General features: G+C 40.2%; 1 protein-coding gene across 3 annotated transcripts in view; it reads right to left on the minus strand.

Moving 5' to 3' along the window:
* Positions 1-2,289: 2,289 nt before the first annotated feature.
* Dpys (dihydropyrimidinase) overlaps positions 2,290-23,818 on the minus strand; it is a 72,837-nt gene continuing 51,308 nt past the window's right edge. Inside the window, exons 8-10 of one of the 3 annotated variants that reach the window (XM_046464635.2) lie at positions 14,540-14,747; positions 4,035-4,148; positions 2,290-2,365 (exon numbers count right to left, since the gene is read on the minus strand). In XM_046464635.2, coding sequence (XP_046320591.1) covers positions 4,044-4,148; positions 14,540-14,747 — 313 coding nt within the window. In that variant the 3' untranslated portion in view covers positions 2,290-2,365; positions 4,035-4,043. Of the gene's footprint in view, positions 4,149-14,539; positions 14,748-23,818 lie in introns of all 3 variants that reach the window. The other 2 variants (XM_046464634.2, XM_046464633.2) reach the window with 2 other exon arrangements.

The following is a 23,818-nucleotide window of genomic DNA, read 5'->3' on the forward strand; positions in this document are numbered from 1 at the left end:
ACAATCTGAAAGTTCATCCAACCAGGGAATGGGTAAGTAGTTTGTGGTATGATCGTAGGTGGAATATTCTTCAGCAATAAAATCAATAACTAGAATTAGACCCACCAAAACAAATAACTCCCAAGCATGTTGATAACACACACACAAAAGCAGAAACAAAAACAATATATACTATGCAATGTTTTAATAAGGTTTAATCACATTCAAAACAATGCTTAGGGTCAGGTATATGTATATTCAGGTATAAAAGATGTATGTGGAAATGAAACAGCAGACGGGGGCTGCTGGGTACCCAGGGCAAGGAATGGGAAATGAACAAAAGAGGAGAAAGTCTCCATTCTTAACTGGGAAAATTCAAAAGGGTGATTTATGGTAATTTTTTATCTTTTTGCAAGTTTCGATAATCTCATATTTTAATTTTAAAAGTTGCTCAAGGCCTCACATGTAGTGAACAGAGGATAGCATTTAAAGCCTGCACTTTTTATCTCCTCACGCTTCCTTGGAGGAAGTTCAGTGGAAGGTGAACATGGAGAAGAAATTCTACTTGTTCCATCCATCCTTTGTGCTGACCTCAAACATGCAATTGTTCAGGGACAGAGATCTTATTTTGTGCACCAGCAGCAGTCTTGAAAAATACGGCATTAAATATTGATAGCTTGAATCATGTTTTCCCATTGCCTTCTATTATTATTTAGAACTATGGTCTCAACAAAAGCACTGGCAACAAAACCAAATAAAAGGAACAAAGAGAGCCCCCCATTCATTTCGATTGGCTGTTGCAATGGAATCCTATAGCGATTTCATTCTCCCAAACATAGTTTTCAAAGAGACAATGATGACCCCAAGCTCTACATGCAGAATGCCCTTACACAAAAACCCTCCATGAAGTTTGTTCCTATTTTGTTGTGAGTTCTCACTAACTTCATCTGTGTCAATTTAAAAACTTGGCAGAAACTCTTACTCTTTTTCCTTTATTCAAAAATGAATAGGTATCCATTGAATGCCCATCGGTTGCTGGGCTCTCTGCTAGGTGCTGGGGAGCCAGGCAGACCTTGCCTGCATGAGTTTTCAGTTTCCTAAAGGAGACAGAGCAGTAAACCCAGTAACTGCTATTGTTCCTCAGCATATGTGGGGTATTGGTTCTGGGGTCCCCAAGATCCCTCAAATCTGAGGACGTTCAAGCCTCCCATATAAAATGGCAGAGTATATGCATACAACCTACACAGACTCTCCCTTATGGTTTAAATCATCTCTAGATTACTTGCAATATTCAATATAATGTAAAGACTATGTAAATAATTGTTACACTTTTTTTAGCAAATAATGACAAGAAAAAGTCTGTATGTGTTCAGTACAGATGTAATTTTTTAAGAAATATTTTTGATCCACAGTTAGTTGAGTCCATGTGGAACCCACGGATATAGAGTGCTAATTGTATGATGCACCAGATAAGGTACTATGACAGGGCCCACACTAGGCTCTGCTATGGAGGAGCATAAATAAGGCACATAACCCAGTCACCGGATCTTGGAAAGCCTCCCAGAGAGGATGACATTTTGTCTGAATGCTAAAGGCTGAGTGAGAATTTGCTTCTGAGTAAGAAAACAATTTAATCATTTCCTTTCAGAAGATTCAGTGATTCTATTGTAGAATTTCCATTGCCAGTCAAAGTGGAGAAGAAAAATAACCAATATTTTAAGGTATATTTTAACCTGAGGAAAAAAAAGAGCTGTAGTTTGAACCTAAAGATTTCTCTTGAGGTGTAGCTCTTCAACCTTTTTTATCATGCGCTCAAAACAAATGGCAGGTGAGTACAATTTCCCACTACCCTTGGTTAAACCCACATGAGCAAATACCCACCCCTGATTTAAGTGGGTGTTAGGGGAACCCACAAGAACTGCCTAATTACCCTGAGTTTACTCCATGTTTTAAACATCCCTCTTGACCTAGTTACCCAGGAGAAGCAGCTCTGATTCTCTGCAAACACAGAGGGATCATAGTACAGACCGGAAGTACATGGGAAAAAAGTGTCAACCCAGCATCTCTCAGCCTTGCTGATTCCATTGAATCCTTCAAATCCTCAAGTCATCAGTGTGATTGGATAATTGCCTTGGATTCACCCTAAGGTTGAGCACCTGATGTGATTACATACACTCTGTCAAGGGCCTGATTGTTGGGAGTCGCTGAAGCAGATGGCACACCGGAAATCACAGTCTTGAGTCAAAACCACCCCCACAGTCCCTGTTCCACTAGTTAGAAGGAGACACACATAATTCAGATAACAGAATATCAAATGAAGATCTCAACGTTTATTAATTCCAATAAAATGTAAAATCGCAGTGCAGTTTCAAAACAAATGTAGCCACTAAAATGAAAAAAAAAAAATCTGTTAAACAAGAAAGTGATGTTTTCAAATTCAAAGAAATCTAGTGCAAACAAAAATTTTAAAGCATCATCAATGAATTTTCAGACAGACTTTCCAACACAATAATATTCATTTATATCTTCAATCTTAGGCAACAACAATGGCATAGTAAGGAAGACAGCAATTGCTGTTGAAAGAAAATCAAAGAGGCCCAGAGCGATTATTTTTCCTAAAGGATCTTGGGGAGTTGAAATAAGGCCTGGGTCTCCACGGGCTGAGGACGTGTGGCTGTGAGGGGAGCACAGCATCCTTTCCTCTGATTTTACCTTTGAAGAGAATAAAAGCAACTAGTGTAGCATTCTCCCCCACAAAGAGAGGCAGAATTCAAGCTAACCCCAAGAAACACTCCAATCAAAGTAAACACTAAGCCCGCTCCTACAAATGCAGTTCATAGCATGTGATAGTTTTCAGTAGCATTTCCATCCCTTGCTAATCTTCTTCTGAATCTTTTAATACGATCTTATTGAATTGGAAGAATAATTTCAGTAATGTAGAAACAATAAAAACACTGAAACTTGGGGCTAGAAAAAGTTCAAGATTGACAACATGCACAGCATGTGGGACAGAGGGCTTGGTTATTCAAGGATTCATCATCCACATCCCTGCAGCCATGGGGGTTTTGTAGGGAAGCACAGCCTGCCAAAATATGACTATGTGCAATGCCTGAGCACATAGAAAACCAGACCTTTGTCAAGCAGAGCCCCTGATTAGCACAAACCTCTGGCCCTATCCATCAGGTCAACCCTAGGTTAAAGTCTCTTGCAGATTGGTACATGTTGAAGTATCTGAAAACATATCATGAAATAAATTTTTAAAAGTTTCAGAACCTAGTGAAATTACAAAACTGGAAAAATGCATTTATTTGATGAAGTCAGTAAAAGTGATGGTAGAGAGATTCTAAAATCATAACAAGGCCACTGTTGTTAAATAGGGATATGACAGAACAGGATTAGAAAACAATTAAGGAGAAAAAACATTGACAAGGATGTGATCACAGGTGCTCCAAGACAGAAACATATGTGTGTCAAAAAGAATGAGGGGCACCTGATGAAGCACTCAAACATCTTTTCAAAAATGATCGTGTCTATATTCCAAAAATTAAGCATGGAAAAAAGTGCATCAAATACTATCAAATAATTTTTCTGAAAATTACATTCCTGAAAACAACATTCATTTTTCATGCATTCTAAATTCTAGAACCCAGTGGAATTTACCATACAAAGATTCATTGTTCCATATAAAGTTGTAATTGGTTTATAAATTTTGACCATGAAATGATACTCCTTGTTGTAAGTAGTGCAGTAACAGGGCCCTCTGTATGCTTCCGACCCACTGCTTCTTACTTGTGGTAGATTCTCTGGGGAATGTTCCTTGCCATTACCCTCAAGACCTTCTTTAATCCCGAAGGCTCATCTCACTGTTCTACACCAACAGGTCTCTTATCAGTCTCTTCTTAGCTTAACTGTCCTTGCATTTTTCATCACTTTGAAGCCTTTGACCTTGGACTCTTCAAAGGCTTGTGAAGGGAGAGAGGCCAATTTCACATGCTGACATTTATATGCTGATTGTCACACAGGAATACTTTCTCCGCCCACTCTTCATTACTCACAGCACCAAATCAGGGGTGGTCCTGCTTCCTGGTCCCCACTGTGGAGTCTCTGGGTTTCAATTTGCTGACCTCTCCCTTATAGGGTTCTCGCTCCACCGGCACAGGTGTGCAAGTCTGAAAGAGAACATATTTCATTTCCCTCTTTTGGTTTATTGACTTCAAAGTTACAGACATGCTTCCTTTGTGAATTGTGAGAGCAAAACAGAATCTTGTGAACTTATCAGGTACCAGCCTCTTGCCCTCTCCTGGGGTTTCCTAGGACCCTTGGGTCTCTGGATTGTTCTTTCTTTGTCAGTGTTAATCTGTATCAGAGGAAGGCTCAGGGAATGTGCCATCTGGGCTTCTGCCACAGCTTCACCTCATCCAAGTCCCATCTCCTATAGTCCTTCCTTCCCGAGATTCCACCTTTTCTTCTAGTTTCAGTCCTAGCCATCTGTCCCTCTCCTAGGGCTGAGCATTTTGATCAATCACAGCAACTTGCTGGTGTGTGTTTCCTGGTCCTGTCTGCCTCTGTGTGTAACAGGCTTTCTGCAGAATCTCACCTCTTTGGTGGCCAATGACACAGCGGAACCCTCAGCTGGGTTCAGCTGGAGTTAATTTAGTGCTTGAACACAGTTTCAAAATCTGGACTTTATAAACAAAGGAATTCAGGAGAAGTAACTAAATCATGCTGTTTGTAAATATGTGCGCAACTTCTCTGACAAGTCAAGAGGCAGCGAATGTCAGTGATTAATGGCACCGGCTCTGGAACCAGATTGCCTGGGCAGTTACTCAGCACGGTGTTCCAGTTCCTGTAGCTGTGAACTGGGGCTAAAAACAGCACCTGCATTATAGGGTTGTTGTGAGGATTAAAATGTTGACAGGATTAAATATAAGAGAAACATTTGGAATAATGCCTGACACAGATAAGCTTTGGATCCGGAATGTCCCCCAAGGGTCATGTGTTGAAGGCCTGGTCCCCAAAGCAGCAGTGTTCAAAGGTAGGGCTTTTAGAAAGTGATTGGACCACGAGGGTTTTGGCCTCATCAATAGTCTAATCTATTGATAGATTCATAATTTGAATGTACTATTGGGCGGTGGTGCAAACAATAGGAGTTGGGACCTAGGTGAAGGCAGTAGGTCTTTAGGGACATATCATGTCCCCAGTTCTCCTGCCCCACTGCTGTCTCTCTGCTTCCCGGCTTCCATAAGGTGAGCAGCTTTGCTCCACTATGTCCTTCCACCATGATGTTCTGCCTCATCACAGAAACTGCCCAGAAACAATGGAGCCAGCTGACCATGGCTCTGAAACTGTGAGCCAAAACGAGTCTTCCCTTCTATAAGTTGTCTTTCTCATGTATTTTGTCTCAGTGACAGAAAGCTGACTGACACAAAGCTCTTAATAAATAATGTACACAAACACAAACACATAATAAGACATTATGGGTCTCATTTTGATCATCCAAACCAATATACTGAAGTTATCAACAATGTGGGCTTTGGAGTAAGATCTAAGTTTGAATTCTCCCTTTGCTATTAATTCATTGTAGGGAACTCACAAGTCATTTAATGCCTCTGAATTTACACGCTCATTCACAAAATTTGGTAAATAAAACTCATCCCTCAGATACTTGAGATACAAGCATTTCCTTCATTCAACGGATAATTACTGAGCGCCCACAGCCTCACCTATTTTTCCACAGAGAATACTACAAAGAGCAAGGTGGAGTGAGCTCCCACAGCCCTGGAACTTGCGGCACACACTGAGCACCAGGTCAAGCCTTGGTCCCCTTACTGTGTCTGCCCCGATGTTGGCTGGACCTCCATTTTGGCTCATTATCCACTCAACCATTGGCTTCACCTCAATCCTATTGGTATCTCAAGGTGCCTGGAAATAAAGTGCCAGCTTCCCACTTCTGCCACCTAGTCCTGGACACTGAGGTCACCGAGAGCCAAGGCACATCTGAAACCTTAAACTTACCTAACCCTAACCCACCACTTTCTTTCTCTTTGCCTAGTGCTTCTTTCTCTCCTGCCTTTACTTCCTAAGCTACACTTCATGGTATATCCCTTCAACCTAGAGTGACCATAGAATTTATCATCCAAAGAAGGACTGAGAGTGGAAAGGCTACCTAACATCATTAACAAGCATGATCCAGGACCATGCCAGGAAACCAAGATTTCTTTTCACCTTCCTTCAACACCCTCTTGCCTACCACCTAGAGGGTCTTGCCTTTCTCTCTTCCTCTTGGTATTTACACTCGATACCCATGGTTTATTTCATTTCAGTCATCAGACTTTCTGCATGGTGTACCCCTGGGCAGATATTTGTGCCACCTACTCTGTGCTGTGGGCCCCTCCTCAACTCCAGCTCCGTCTCCCTCTTTGTACAGCAGCTCCTGAAGCTCTCCTACTTGAAGTTTTCAGTTGCTGCTTTTCTGTCTGTCTTGGGCTCACTGGGATTGGACTGTGACACCAGTGGTTCAGGTGGAGCCATCTAGTGTAGGCCTGTCCTCATTTAGGGGCAGGTCTGTTCTATAATCTGGTCAGTCCCTTAGAGGATTGCTTCCCCTGACCTTAAATCTGCAAGCCCCAGGATAGTGCATGTCCCTAACCAGGCAAATAAGAATCCTTCCTAAAATCTTTGTGTCAGGGCCAGGGCTTGGCAAGGGCTGGGATGCCCACTATCCTTGTTACCTAAGTATCTCTGACTTTGCTTTTATACCTCAGCCCAGGTAGTCATCAGACTAGTAAGCCCTCTCTGTCACATCCACTAGCTTGCATACTATAATTTTCTATAATGATTTATTTACCTTTCTGTCTCCCCCAGGAGACAGGGGGCCAATGTTTTGCTCTATTCTTCCATAATATGTCTCCAATAAATATGGGTGGAAGGGTTTTTGGAGGGGACGATGGTGGAACCAGTGTTCAATGCTCAGTTAAGCTTTCTTTCTTCTGTGCCTGAGGAGTCCTGGCCTGGGCTGGCTCAGTTTCCCTCTCACTCCTTTGTTGTGCTTCACTGTGTACCTGCTTTCTAGGCTTTACTCTCTTGCTGGCCAGAAAAGCCTTGTGGAAAGGTCTCAGGTCACTTGGTTTTCTAAGAACTGCTTTTTGGCTGCCCAGTCACTGCCCTGATAATGCCATCAAGCAGCATGCAGCCTGGCTGGTCCCCAGGTGACACTGATCATCATATGTCTGTGACCTGATTGATCTTATCTGCATAGTTTCACTGTTCATCTGCTTCTGAGGCTCCAGGTGGGAACAGTCATCCTTCCAGAATGACCTTAAGGTGTGACCATGCCTGCCTGTGCCTGCTGCCACCTCAGAAACAAACCAATCTTCTCTCAGTAGTCTTTTGTTGTTCCACATTACACAATATTTCACTTTAATAGATATTTTTTTAATCTATTAAAAAAGACAACTTAGGTTCCATTCTTATGGCTCCAAGCAATTTCAACCTTTTACTATTTTCTTCTCCTTAGGGGTGGGCTGCATAGGCCCTGTATTGACTAGATGTGCATCTTATTCCTCTCTGCACCGTCTCTTGCCTCAGGCATGGCACTCTCTATATATTTTAGAACCTCAATATATATCCACTGTGACAAAATGGAAAAGTGGTGGTAGTCACTCTGCAGAATCTTAAACCATCACTACCGTTGTTCAGAAGCTCAGTTGCACATTTGTTTTCTAGGTAGACCTAACCCACCACTCTTAGGAAAGCTAGTCTTAATACTTCTGTCTAGTGACAATGCCAACTTCTGTCTACTGAAGTGGCAACTCTCTATCTGAAGTGTGCAGTACCTGGCTTGATATGGACCCTGGTCTATGGTGCAACCAGTGTTCAATTCTCAGAAACTACTAGTGATAGGGTTAAAAATAAAATGGGTTTCTTTTCCTGGTATCTCAGATGAGTAGAGTGGTCATGTATACTGCAGCCCCATTAGAGGCTGAAAGCACAGCTAATCCTTAGAGGACTTTTATGCAGCATAAAATACTCAAGAGAGATCAGAACAAAGAATTTGAGTGGTATGGGTTGAACAAAGGAAGCAGGTTTCTTCTCTTGCCTTGTGAGTCTCCCTGTTTTCCTGATGATCTTCCTGACTCTCTGGGCAGCTATCTCAGGCTCCTTTTCTGATTTCTTTTCTCCTCAATCTCTGAAGGTTGGAGGACCGAGATCTCTATCTTAAGCCTCCTTTCTAGCACAGCCTCCCTGATGGCTCCAGACTTGTGGTTTTAAATCTATGTGCCATGACTCCCAAATTTATCTCCAGCCTTGATCTCTCCTCATGTTCAGATTCCTCTATTCAAGTGGCCAACTGACTACCGTGAAGAAGTATAAAAGTGTGTCAAGCAGAACTAGGATTTAAGCACAAGGAACCCAGAGCTGGAACAAGTAGAAGATAAACCCTTTGGGATTGGGGCTGCTGTCTGATTGATGCTGGTATCACTAGCCCCCAGATGGTGCCTGGTGCTGGATGAATGTTTGTTAAATGAAGTGAGACTGCTTGAATGTAGGATTCCTCAGAATTTTTCATATACTGCTGGACAACAGAATCACTGGAAGGTAACATTACTGACAATTATTTGGCAACTTGTGCAAGGAGCATCTCAAGACACTAAAATGCCCTGAGAACATATATTTGAGGATAATCTGAGTTGCATAATTTTCCCCCAATACTTGCTGGTCAAGATTAGATCAGTGGCAGCAATGGTTTCCATCTTGATGGTCTTACAATCAAGTAAAATGGCTCAAAGGTATAGCCCTGAGAGGGGCTATCCTGGGTGATACAGAGCACAGATGCATCTCACAGGACAGGATGCTGATGAGTCACTTTAACAGAGAGTTCAATTTGAGTTCATAAGATTTAATGACAATTGTCACTGTGACAAGTTAATAGAAAGACAAAAATGAGAATTACATCATATGCGGTATAAACATTAATTGCAATCATCATTATATTTGCATAATTGCAGAAATGCTTTTTGGTTAAGCTGATCAGGGGAAGAGGAAGCTCTGAATTGATGAAGATTTTAACTATATTGTCTGCCAAGAATGGAGTGCCGGGATGTTAGATTTTCTGAAACCAGAGAGATCAGTAAAGAATAGTTCTCAGGCCCCAAGACAGTTACGGATGCGATGCTGCCCAGAGAGGTTAAGATACAAAAATATACATAAAGACAAAAGAAGTTCCAAATACCAAACAGCAGACACTGGATCAACATCAAACAGCTCAAATGAACACTGAGTCCCTGAGAATGACCTGGTGAATTTAGAGAACTGTGGTATACACTGAACTGAGCTATCTAGGGCTCTGTGCACCAGTAGAACTTGAGTAGCCCTTAGGCTCCATAGAGATGATCTATAACAATAGAAATGTGTGCATTTTGCTAATGTTTTAGCATCCACTGAATGTCTCCATGTAATCCTTAAAATACCCTGGGAGCTCTTTCTCAAGGACAATGCAACAAAGCTAGGCCCTCTTACTTCGGGGCTGGTTGCTCTGTTAAGTTTTCCAGCTGAAGGGCAAATGATCCCTTCGTGCAGTGGGGAGAATGGGGGACCCTACGCTGAGGGTGGGAGATGGGTGGCTATTCATTTGAGTAGGGATTAAACTTCATGATTAATGTGCTGTAGTGCTAGACATTGAAGGGACTGGTTTAGACCTGAGCCTCCAACCCAGCTAAGTGACCTCTGTGAGCCTCAAAAGCTTAATCTATAAAATAGAACAACTGCTATTCCCAGGTGGTTGTGAAAATTAACCTATACTGACACTTGACTGATGATCAACAAATATTTACAGAAAGAATGTTTAATGATTAGATTAAAGCATGAAAAGAGTTATAAGCTGAGTGTCCCACATCAAAATGCTTGGGCCCAGAAGTGGTTTAGAGTTTGGAGTTTTGGGGTTTTTGTTTGTTTGTTTTTTGACTTTGGAATGTTTGCATAAACTTTACTGGTTGAGTACTCCTTGTCTGAAAATCTGAGATACTTCAATGCATTTGTCAATTTTCAAAAGTTTTAGATTTTGGAGTATTTGAGTTTTTTAGATTTTTAGATTAGGGATGCTCAACATGTACTTAGAAAGTGTCCTATGATACAGTAGTGTGCTGGTAAATATGAACAACCAGTAGACTCTTCTTTTTATCACCATCCTTAAAATCCTAATTTGTAGCACTTGCCTATTTCTGTGGTGTAAATACTCCTACCATGTTTGATTTCAAGCTACCACAGTGACATCCCTGAATGAGGGCTTGGGCAGAGGTGAATTCAAGTGTCTTTTGTGAGCCAAAAGGAGCCAGATCTAGCATATGTATTGCCTTTTATTATTATTATCTATCTATCTGAGAAAATTGGGTCTATACGGCAGTTGATGACATATCTTAAATTACTTTCTCTGAGCTACTTACCTTGAGAAAGACATTGACAAACTATTATTTCAGAAATGGAAAATACCCATTTCAAGGACCAAGTCAGCCATCCACTCAATTTTATCTTATCTAGAAAGGCAAATTATGCTTATCGTTGCAAAGATACAACCCAGTTTAAAAGCTTTGGCAGCAGTACTCTGAAACCATCTATTACTCTGAGAAGCTACTCCTATTTCTCTCTAAAATGCAATATGCCTTGTATTTTACAGAAAAGGACAAAGTTGCTTATTACTGAAAAGGAGAAAAAAGATGACTTAATCGATAACTTAAAGAAAGTCCATCTTTTCAAATTTTGATGAAAATTATAACACTAAATACACAAAGCTTTCAGAAATATATGTTCGAATTGAAAGAGCTATACGCTCTTGGTAAAGAATCAACAGTACATAATTTTGTTCTTTCAGGAAATCTCTTGGAATATCTAAGTTGTTGTTACTTATTTTTCCCCCTTTTCTTTCTCTTCCCTACAGCGCTGCTCCTTAAGTGACTTTTTATATAATATTGAAATGTTTTATTGTGTTATATTTATAAAATAAAGTCTGATGTCTTGTCTTTTGATTTTAAAAATTTCCCTTATGGATTAGCTAAGTTTTAAAATAAATAATAATTCCCCAAAGCTGATGAATTGAGGAAAAATGTCTCTTCTTTCCTTTGAAATGCCTCACAACATTCAAAAACAGTGAAAGTGGCAAAGTGGAATGATGGTAAGTTTTACTCAGAAATACAATCGCGGAAAAAAATCAAGCTTACAGATAACCCCACTCGTTGGGATGGTGCAGGAGGCAATCTCTGGGTTAATTTATTTAAAGTTCCTTCTATGTCCTTCTGACGCTATTGCCTTTGTTCCTCTTAGTGTTTTGTTTATTAATTTGTCAAAAGCTACTCTGTACCAAGCATCAGCATGGAAAGGATAAGAAGCTGTGAGTGGGGTGGAGGGTGAGGGGGTGTAACAGGCAAGCAGGAGAAATCTTATGGTCCCTTCCTGCTTGCCTTCAAATTCTTAACCTTTACTCACAAATAAATATGAGTATTTTAATTTTACTTATTTAAGTTATTTATCTAGACACTGGGGATTGAAACCAGGGCTTTGTGCATGCTAAGCAAACATTCTACCTCTGAGCTGCACAAAACAAAGAGCTCTGATAACCTCATGCGAATTTAAAATCTAGCGTTTGTGACAAATCGTTTTCTTAACTTTAGTGTAATATTTTTACTCTATAATCATCTTCACTAAACTGGAAAGGGGTCTGAAATGCCATCATGTAATTCCCAAACTGAATTTTATTTTACTCATTTTGGCATTTTTTCCCCCAACATCTTTTTAAATCATGCATTCCCTCATGGTTTGGGGTTCATGATCATTTTTTCTCTTTTCTTGTCTCTACAGAGATCCTGTGGTAGAGTGAAAATATCATAAATCCTGGCTCTTAAGTTGACTTATTTCTTAACCCAGGGGAAGTTGTTTAATTTTGCTGAGGCTCAGTTTTCTGTTCTGTAAACTGAGAATGATAATATCCTTCACGTGAATGTCCACATTAAGTAAAATAATGACTACAAATCACCTAATGCAGTTCTTGGTAGATAGTAAGTTCTCAGAACAACATGTGATAACAATGAAAATTATCATCTATTGTTATTCTCAAAATAACAATGCTCTTAATGCCTAAGAGATGGATATCAGAAGAAAATATTAAGAAATTAAAATAATTCATACAATTGGTAGTCAATACATAAAATATGAAGTGGACATTAATTCTGCCAACAAAACAGAAAGCAATTTGAAAAGGAGAACAGTTGAAACCAGTCATCTGGTGACCTCTTCTGTCCAAACCATTTTTGCTATCCCGGGAAGAACTTGTCTCAAGTTAGTCATTTAAATACAGTCTATCAGGGAGTCCCTGTTTGTCTAGTGTCCCTGCTGGTGACCAACCAGAACTGACCATCAGGAGCAGCCCTACTTCAGATCCATTTCAAGTGTCACATTATCACCTGGTTCTACTGATTCTACCTTCTTGTGATTTCCAAAGTCTACCCTTCCATGCCTCTACCGAGTTACTGCTACAGACCCATGAATAAACTAGCTGCCATCATGGCTGCAACTAAGACTCTTTTGCAAATTAATACTGAGCCATTTATCTCTCAGTACCTCATTGAACTCAATTTTTATATTTTACAATATAATTGATTGCTTAGGTATGCAATTTCTAAAGGTGAATAACCAGGGTTTATGTCCTGCCCTGTCAAGTACCTGATGTGTGACATGAACAAGTTTCTTAATTTCTTGAAGTTTCCGTTTTCTAATTTTTAAAATGAGAGAAATAATATCTCATTCCTTCATAGGGCTTTCACAGTAACAGAGCCCTTAGAAGAATGCCTTGAATCCAAGAAGCAGCCATTAAGCTTTAGTACTGCTGTTCTTTACCACACAAATGTTCAAAAACACCTGGGACTCTTACAGTTACCACCCATCTGTCACCTGTCAGTGTCAACACACTTATAAATTAACCCCACAGCAAAATGAACTGTAATCTTAAACTATCTGTTTTGACTGAAATACGATATATATAAAGAATTGTGGTATTCCTGTGAATTTAAAGCATTCTAGAGCAATGGTTTACCTTAGGAAGCATTTTTTTTTAATGCAGGAATCTTGGGTAACGAATTCTGAGAATCCACAAGTTAAAAAAAAATTGCACAAGACATTAGAGGAGAAATCAAAGAGACTAAAAGATCTAAGTGAAATGAATCAAAGAACAGATGGAGAACTTTGGAAAAGAAAACCTACATTTGAAAACTGGAAAGAAGAGAAATAAGTTTTAGAATAAATCCACAGGTCACAAAGTCTATATGCCAGGCAAGGAACATGAGCAAAGCCTTCTGGGAGAAAACCAGAACATTCTCAGGGCCCAGCCATTCAGCTCTAACCTATGCCATATGAGATTAAGGGTACAGGGTGGCTCCACCCCCACCTCCAAACCCAGAAATGGATTTTTGATTTTAAATATTCAAATACATTACAAATATTTAGTATAGTAAAACTTAAAATTTTTAAAGACTCTGTACACACTAAAAAAAATGTGTGAAAAGCCAAGATAAATAATATTAATAATAAAACAAGTATCTCTTATAATGCAGCATTATTATAAACTTTGGGCCTTTGCTATAGATTAAGAAACAGAACTAGCATTTATTGACCTCCTACTATGTGCCTTAAATGGATGTACCTTACATTTAAAAAAAAAATCTTATCTGAGTCTGGTTAATCTTATCCATGCTGGTTCCACCATTGTCACAATTTGTTAGGGAGAAATGTTATTTTCATTTTCCAGATAAGGGATCTGACCCCAAGGATGATAAGGAAACTTGCTCTTGGCCTCACAGCTAGGAAATGGAAAGGGAAGATGGAATTCATATTTATACTATCTACCTACTCCATTACTCTGATGGTCACGAGAATGTGACTCGCAAATCCTCAACTAAAGGGATAGCAATTCCTCAAGGGGCCACTGCTCAGCACTGAATGTCATCAGAGTCTGCGCTGTGACCACACCTCCTATGGCTGTCCCAGTCAATGACTGATCACAGTGGGGTAGGGCTGCCAGGGGCCCCTCTCAACCCTTGCTAGACGGTGTGGTGGTCTGGATGCTTCCACTCGCTTTCTTTTCTTCTTTCCTGTCTGGGGTCAGACCTGAGTTACATTCTGGGGCATGTCTTTCCAGTTCCTGCCCATTTTCTTTCCCAGGTGTTTCCTGTAATAACCCCCTCACACCTTTATCCATCTGAATGTCTGTTTCTTGGAGGATCCTGATTAAATTGCCCAAAATGTACTGAGCTTGCCTGGAAAAAAACCAAAAAAACAAAAATCCAACCTTGTCCATCAGAAAGTCCTGAATCGACACACTCGTCTGCCAAGGAAAACACATCCATCCAAAGATCCTTTGAAAATTGGCATTTGTCTGTAATCTCTCATATAAATAAACCCAAACATCCCAGGAATATGTTAGAGCAGTGTGATGTGACAATGCCACCATCACCACAAACCACACCCACAGCAGGTAACAGTCCGTCCCAGGCCTGGCCCACTGTGCAGGACTCACCTGGTCTCGTTGCTGGATTCGTTGGTAAACATACTCAGCGAAAGGTTTGCGTGGAATGAACTTCCCTTCTCCTGCTGTGACATTGAGAACTCCAGCTTCATACACCACTTTGCCCCTTGAAATGGTTACCAGGGGGACCCCGTGGCAAACCATGCCCTCGAAGATGTTGAAGTCAACAGCCTGGTGATGAGTCTTAGCTGAGATAGTCCTGTGTTTGTTAAAAAAAAAAAAAAAATACTCCAGATCATCACTAGCTCATTTGAAATACGAAAGAAGAATGACCTAGGAGAAAATTTAGCAACTCCATTAAGCCATAGCTTTATCACTGTTAGCAAGTGACTTTAAGAATAGAACATAGCATTAACATTTCATTTCAAAGTAATTACATTTTCTGAGAGAAAAATCTAAGAGATTGCTCTTTAAGTTGATCCATGAAAATGGGGTGGGTGGGAAAAGAACCTTGTCTTTCATGTATAGATTTAAAAATTATTTTTCATATGTTAAAGAATCTCTCTCTCTCTCTCTCTCTCTCTCTCTCTCTCTCTCTCTCTCTCTCTCTCTTTCTCTCCATACTAGGGATTGAACCCAGTGATGCTTTTACAGTGAGCCATATCCCCAGCCCTTTAAAAATATATATTTTATTTAGACACAGGGTCTCACTGACTTGCTGAAGCTGGCTTTAAACTTGTGATCCTCCTGCCCTAGCCTCCTGAGTTGCTGGGCTTACAGGCACACCTGGCTTCATTTTTTAATTCTAGGACATTCTAAACACAGATGAGCCTGATGAACACACTGACCTGATCAGTACCTTGCTGTCTGCAGATGCAGTTGAGGTTCCTCCACCCCCTCCATAAGTCCCATTCATATCCCTCTCTTCCCAGAGGAAAAAACATACCCTGATTTTCCCCTTGTCTGTGGCAAAATTGGAAATTTGAGGATGACAGGGTCAACCATGTTTTAGAATATAATCCCGCATATTCTGTGTCATGTCTGTATATTCATCTTCATTCTCAGTATCTTATTTTATTTTTTTATATTGGCAGATAAAATTGTATTATTTACTGTAGCCAAAATGATATTTTGAAGTATGTCAACATTGTGGAATTACTTAGTCTGGCTAATTAACAAATGAGTTAACCTCACGTAGTTATCATTGTTGTGGTAAGAATGCTTTATGTCCATTATCTTGCTTTTTCAACTATACATTATAGTCACCATGTTGTAAAATAGAGCACTGGAATTTATTCTTTCTGTCTGAAATTTATACCTCCCCAACTTCTCTGGCTCCTAATAACCACCATTCTACTCTCTACTTCTATGAGATCAACTTTTTTATTCCATATGTAAGATCATGTACGATTTATCTTTCTGTGCCTGGATTATTTCACTTCACGTATTATCTTCCAGGTTCCCAGAAATAATAGAAATGCTTTTTTCTGAATAGTATTCCACTATGCACATGGGAGTGCAGATGTCTCTTGGATATGCTGATTTCATTTCCTTGGATATGGATCATGGTGAGATTGCTTTATCTCAGTAGCTTATGAACAGTTTTCAATCTTAAAAGTATGACTGATGACTTCCAAGCTGGGGTATTTGGAAATGCTGGATACCTCCTTTCTTTAAATATCATTAAATAGAAAAGGGGGGGGAAAATCTGGCAACAGTGAAAAGTATGAGCATAATCTGAATTCTGGTAGAATTTCTACAATCCCTCTTGAGAATAAAGAGAATTACTCTGTTAAAATCCTCAAGGCTGAGCCTGAGGAAGAGCAGCCCTCAGTGCTCCCAACCCTGACCAGGGAGGGCTGAGAACCCCTTGTTGACATGTGCTGCACACCTTGAAATGGACAGGACTACACTGGCTTGGTCCAACTGCATGCTTGGTTTCCAACCTTAATGTGACAATGCCCTCCACAACCCACTCACGTGAGTGTGCTCCTCCCTTGAGTCTCTCACTCAGTCAATGACACCGCCATCTATCTTTTCTTGTCCCTCAAGCCATCATCAAGCTTGTTGTTCCTATATCTCCCCAAATAATCCACTGTGCCTGCATAATGCCATGTCACCACTGCTTCTCTTTGGGTCTCTCTGGCCACTCTTCCTGGTCTCCTAGTTTCCTCTTTTACCCCTCTGCCTTCTCTACAAAGCTGCTCCAACAATCTTTTCAAAATGAAAGTCAGATCATGTCACATTCCTGCTTGAAACACTCAGTGGCTCCAATTTGTCCCCTGAGAGCCAAATAACTATTTTAGAAAGTGTGGATGAAAATAATACAAAGAATCTGCTCCCAGTGAGAAATATCTACCACAGAAAGGAAAAAGAGGTGCTTCTAGTATGTCAAGGAGAGAACTCATAACATCTTATTTTGTCCTTATAGCACCTCTTCAAGTACAGAGTAGCTTCCACATTTTGTGGGTATATAAGCTGAGATTTAGAGGTTAGATAATATCCAAAGACATTTGGCTAGTTTGATGAAATTGGGATTTTCACCAATAAATTTTTAAATTTGTAATAAAATAACTTTTTGGTGTATGGTTCTATGAATGTTGACATATAGCCAATAGACTTGTGCTAAATCACATTAGAACACATAAAAGTTTCATCAACACCCCCCTCCACACACACACACTCGTATACACACATTCCTACTATCCCTCTATAGCACATCATCCCCAACCTTTAGCTCCCTGCAACCAGTGATGTGTTCTCCATCACTGCATATAAATAAAACCACAGAGTATGCAACCTTTTGAGACTGACTTCTTTCACTCCACATAATTCCTCTGAGATTCATCCATACTGCGGAGTGTTTCGATGGTGTTTTCTTTGGTTGTTGAGTAGTATGCTTTGTATGGACACACAGCACTGTGTTATCATTCACCCACTAAAGGACACTTGGATTGTTTCCAGATTTTAACTGGAAATATGAATAGAGCTGTTGTAAACATCCAGGTAAGTGCTTTCTGTAAAGACTTGTCTGGTGTAAATACCCAGGAGTGAATTTTCTAGGTCATATGTTAAGGGCTGGCTGCAACAAAGAGCTTCTGGCTTTTGGAACTAACTTACCCATATAATGAAAAGTTTAAAAGACCACTGAGCAGTAGGAAGGCAGACAGCACAAATACAATCAAAGCTTTGAATACTGAGTGGGAGGGAAGGGTATTATCATTCAAATATAAGTCACCAAAGTAGGGTAGTGAAAATGTTTAGAGATACTTAGAATGAGTTATGATGAATTGTGAGTTGGTGATAAAAGATGAAAAGATGCAAACTCAAATGCATCAATAAATTGAGCAAACAATAGAGAGGGGATTCAGATCTTCAGGTTAAAGTGACTTTTTATGGCCACCAGTATCTCTCTGCCCTCCTACACTTCATAGTTACAGCAGCAGGAACTCTGAGGCTTGCACCGTAGAATGATACATAGAAATTCGTGGACTAATGCATTAGTAAGGCTACTATATGAAGAAAGTAAAATGAATTAAAAATTCATGCTGAAACGGTTATTTGAAGTATAATAACAGGGTGGAAAACCTTAAGTTCGGAGTTTCTGAAACTAAGAAAAATAATCTAACAAGAAAAAAACTGGATACACAAAGATTGCCATTACAATATTTCCTAAACTATTGGAAGACTGAAGAATAACAAATTTCCAGTGACTGCTATAAAGGGAATATTAGGCATTTGTGAAAGACTAGTTTTAAGAATACTTTTATAAAAGCAAAAATGTCCAATAACCTCCTAATAGCATATAGTAAAAACAGGCCACAGAGAACATGCATACCACAAGTATAAGGAAATATACAAAGTCTTTTGTGGACTGGGAAAAATGAAGATGGAGGAATCAAAGTCTCTTTAGAGTTATTGTTCTACTGTTTCTATGACTTAAGTTACCATGTTAGGATGAAGTTGATGCAGCAAAATATCCAATTAGATTTCTCTGCCTCACGCCAAATAAAGGTCATTACGTTGACTAACTCAGCCTTGGGGTTAGCAAGAGGAAGAGAACAATTAGACAACATCTTAGAGGTTCTTTATACTGAGGCATTATGTAAATGAAGTCAAATTAACACCAAATGTAAATTCTAGGCATTATCACCAGCAGCAAAAAGAATGTGCCTCCACTTTCACAGTGGAAGGTGTCTGACAGGGTGTCATTTGTCACCCAACTTTTCCTTCCAGCCAAAGCTGTATTTCTCCTGTTCTGAGGCACCATCACACTGCTGAGTCTTTGCACATGCAGTTCTTTACCCTGGATGCCCTCCTCACTTTTCTCCTCTCCCTTCCCTAAAACTCTGCTCCAGAACCTATGTCCTCATCACAAAGCAGTGAAGGTGATGGGCATGCCAGTGACACTGACTTAATCATTACACAGTGTGTACACACATCAATACATCACAGTGTACCCTGTGAATATGTGTAATTATTATGAATGAATAATTTTAAAAAATCCTGGTTCCCAGAAGCCAACCCTGATGAACCACGGTGAAACTGAACATTTCTTCCTTTGCAGTTTAGCATTAACCAAGAAGTTTTATTGTTTTTTGGGGAATTTTGTTGTTTGGTTGGTTTGGGGGTTTTGGTGCTAGGAATGGAACTCAGGACCTCACACACACCATACAAATGCTCTATCACTGAGCTCCACCTCTGCCCCAGTCCAAGTGTATTATAATGATCTCTTGAACAGGCTCATTTTTCTTATTTGGTGCACACTTAAAAGAGAAACCAGTATAGTAGCACAATTCACAATAGCTAAATTGTGGAGCCAACCTAGATGTCCTTCAGTGGACGAATGGATAAAAAAAAATGTGGCATTTATTACACAATGGAATATTACTCAGCAATAAAAAAGAATAAGATCATGGTATGTTTCAGGGAAATGGATGGCATTAGAGAAGATTATGCTAAGTGAAGTTAGCCAATCCCCAAAAAACAAATGCTGAATGTCTTCTCTGATATAAGGGGGGTGACTCAAAATGGGGTTGGGAGGGAGAGCAAGGGAGGAAGATTACCTCTAGATAGGGAATAGGGGTGGGAGAGAAAGGGAGGGAGAAAGGGAATAGCATGGATGGTGGAAGGAGACCCTCATCTTTATACAAAATACATGTATAAAAAAATAAAAAATTAAAAAAATTGATAAATGCTAAAAATAAATAAATAAAAATAAAAAGAGAAACCAGGTGGTTTGATCCTCAGCACATAGTAAGTGCTTTATAAGTATGAAGTGATCAAATAAAAGGATCGCGTGATTGTCCTTCTATTTGGTCAAGTTGATTTCATTCCTCCACTGTCCTCTGGGACATGACTGAGTTTTGCAAAAGAACACTAAATTAAATGGGAAGTAAGTATCCAGGATATAAGTTCTATTGGGAACCTACCATTTCTGAGGCTGTATAAGTTAATTAGTAATAAAGAAATTAATAAAATTTTATAATTATCATTCTTAGTTGTATCTTATCAATTTATACAAACACTTGTTCATCAATACCTAGCAATACTTGGAAATGTATAATAATAAGCATAATAAGTATACAGTTAGATTTTATTCCCCCAGTTAACCAATGATCATGCTGACTGGAACTGTTTAAGAACTTGCCCAAGTTCAATAGCCAATGAATCTCTGAAAGGTCAAAACTACTTTCAATGTTTTAAGAATATTGCTATATGTGATCCTGTTGTAAGAAGGTTTAAAAAAAACTTGTGATACATTCAATATTTAATTGGTAGATAGTTTTCAACATAAAATATGATGGATACCATCATGTGATTTATGAAATTATTGCAAAGCATAATTTAAAATCTATTCATTCATAATGCAATATGAGAGAGGTGATCCATTAATGGAAAGAACACAAGTTCAAAGTCACACATGTTTGTAAGGACATCTGTCATTCCTTTGATGATACTTCCCCTGGGGAATTGTCCCCAAGGCAGAAGCCAGGAACAGGATTTCACAGACTCCCAGGCATGAGACCAGAGCCTCTAAAATGGTGCCCATTTGTGTGGTGAGTTGCTGACTCAAGAATCAGGTGCCACAGGAATCACATTGGTGAGGGTGAGAGGGATAACTCGTGTGTTGAGCGACAGCTATGACAAGGCTCTAGCAGTAGATCTAGGTCCTGAGCAGTGAGGCCATTGCTGGTATGTGTGTCCAGTGGCAGCAGCAGTGTTCTCTGCTGCCCCTTTCATCCTGGGTCATTGGTCCTAGCTGCATGACCTCTCAGCGAGGTCCTCCGGCCTGCCTGGAGATTCTGTGAGCCACTGAGTATCTTTTGATAATTATCTAGATTTTTTGTTTAATCATCTAGAGTGGATTTCTATCTACTACAACTAAGAATCCTGCCTGATACATCTTTTCCCCTTGACTTTCACACAAATATCTTTTTATGATCATCTCAAAGGATAAATCTGAGGCCTTTCTTGAATATGGAGTGTGAGCATCATCCCTGAAGAGGCTCTGCACAGAGGTGAGTGCTGACCAGTGCCTCTTGATCCTGTCTGCAGCGCATGGGAATAGACATCCTTTTCCAAACTTTCCCTGTATCTTTATTTCACTGTAAAGAAACATCTTCCAGGTGTTTGAAGTTCTCAAAGGGGCTCTCTCTGATGTAACCCAGGTTCAAGTGTGAAGGCCAAGGTCAGGCATATATAACCTCCTCTGCAGAGCTGGTGGGTGGGCCTCATGTCATGTCATGTGATGAGTGGACTGTGCTTTGAATGCTGAAGACACTGGGAGACTGAGCTGAAGGGATGACTCATCCTTGCCACAAGGTTCAGTAGCACTGGGGGATGACTGGAGCAGCTGTCATGTGAGTAGCACGTTGGAGCTCTTGAGCAGGCCACACGCACCCTCCCATCCTAGGGCATGCAGGTTAGCAGGCACTGCACCCTCGGCACCCGTTCTCCCTTCCTCTGGACTCAGCACCACAATTTTCCTTTAAGAAACTTCTTTCCTCCTTTGGAGATAATCTGACAGGAGGACTCCATGTCCTCTTGTTCCCTAACAAAGAGATAGGCAACTGTGTGCTCGTCCCAGGAATCAGAATCTTCAGCAGAGTGACAGAGAGAATTGCAAGTAACTGGAGGGTGCAACCCTGGATGCAGAGCAGGCTGCCTGGAGCTCTCTTGGGCTCCAGCCTTCCAAAGCAGAGCAGTGATTGCCTTTGGTCTCTGAGCCTTCCCCCAGACTATGTTTTTACCTAGGTGAGTACAAGTTAGTTATTATGGTTTGCAGTCAAAATTTGGGCTCATGGAGACTTTGTCCTTTGGAAAATAATTCCCTTAATGAAGAGCCCATGTATACCCATGTTTATTGTGGCCCTATTCACAAATTCCAATATAGGGAGCCATCCCAGGTGCCCATCAACAGATGAATGGATAAAGAAAATGTTACACACCCCCCAATGGAGTATTATTTAGCCATAAAAAGAAGGAAGTATTGTTATTTGAAGCAAAATGGATGGTGGAGCTAGAGGACATTGTGTCAAGTGAAACAAGCCAAACACAGAAAGACAAGTACCACCCGTTCTGTCTCATATGTGGAAGCTACAATCTGTTGACCTGAAGGTAGAATAGTGATGACTAGAGATTGGGACAGGTGTGAGGTGGGGTAGGAAAAGGGAGGTTGGATTTGATCAGTGCCCACCGTATACATGAGTGGAAACATCACACTGAACCCCATTAATAGGTACCATTAACATGTGTTAATTAAAAGAAAAAGAGCCCATGGGAGTCTCTGAGGCAGGGTAGGGTCCCAAAAGCCGGTGATTGTAAAAGAGGTCAGAGGATCTTTTCAACAAATCTGCCAGCAGGATAGATGCAAATGTGGAATGATGCTCTGATTCCATTTGTAAGCAAACATGAAGAAGAACTGCAAGATTCATTATCAAATATTTTTTGGTTCTAACACTATGCAAATCAGTTGAGGAGAGAGGCATTCGTGAGAAATCACTGACTGGATAGCTAGGATGCTGGCCTGTCCCCCCGTGGTGACAGGAAGAACACAGAGTGGTAAGAGCCATTCTGTGCAGTAAATGACGCTGGGGTCCCTGGACCATCTACTCCCCATTAGCAGATTCACAGGAAGCCTATCCTCTATGGTCACTCTGCCCTAGGGAAAAGCTGCTCTTTGTCAAGCTCACTGTGAGCCCGTATCAGGCACGTCACAGGCACGTCTCCCTGCAGAGGGGTGTCACGGTTGTCTTACTGAGTCCCAATTATAGCATACACACATCTCCAACGCTGATGCTGACAGGGAAACAGAGACCCCAAAGATAACATTAAGCTATTTTCCAACTTAGTCAATAGCTTTGATACCACTCACGTCAGAACTGCAGAAAAACATTTTGTCCCTTTGCAAATAGCTTTCTATCAAAGAGCCATGTGCACTTATAGATGAGAAAATCACTGAAACTCAGCCAGAAGGAGACTGCAACACCTTCCATGTGCATTCAGAGAGAGGGCTGTGGAGGGGAGGAGAATTTCTTCGAGCAATGTGGGTCTTCCTGACCCCAGAGAAATGACTCGACTAGGTATTTGTTGTATTCTTTCCAACTCAGTTTTTTTTTTTTTTGTTCCAGTTGCCATGAGAACCAAAATGAAAAAAGAAAAAAAGTTAATAGAATCATCTCAGGGCTATTAGTAGCATCTTTATTTACCTCATTTCTCTATATTAGGTTATGGATGCCTGCACATTCAACAGGAAAGCAATAGTTCATTCTTAAATCTCAACATTATATGAGGTAGGCATGATTATTATTCCTATGTGATCAAGGAGGATAATGAGATACAAAAAGATTAACAACTCATTTATGGTATATGCTGAGGTCTGAATGTGAGTTATGATTCCACCTGAGCCTTTTGCTTTGGTACTACCACTAGACTATACTGTCTTTTTAAAGCTTAACGGAGGGCCACCGGAAGAGCACCCAGTTAATGAAACATTCTTTATACCCAGAAAACAAACAGGAGGCAACTTGATTTTCTATTCCCTGGTGTTTCAGTTTTTTGTTTTGCAGCAGAGCATTGAAGATGCTATTAAAAAAATTCCTTAAACTGAAATTGACCAGTCATTCTCAATTCGATCTCACTAGGAGATATTTTTTGTGATGTGTGTTCCAACTGTCTGTTTCAAACTACCTCTTCTGTTGATTTCTTGGACGTGACAAGTTATATAAATGCAGAGCACAGCAGCCACATCTCTGGAAATGCTAACTGGTGCTACTTCAAGTACACTGTCATTATTAAGCAAAGTTGCTGCTTACTGCACCCATCAAT

Source organism: Marmota monax, unplaced genomic scaffold, assembly GCF_021218885.2.
Source record: "Marmota monax isolate L192 unplaced genomic scaffold, Marmota_monax_Labrador192_F-V1.1 WCK01_AAM20220418_F8-fsc00003, whole genome shotgun sequence".
In the NCBI taxonomy this organism is placed as follows: domain Eukaryota; kingdom Metazoa; phylum Chordata; class Mammalia; order Rodentia; family Sciuridae; genus Marmota; species Marmota monax.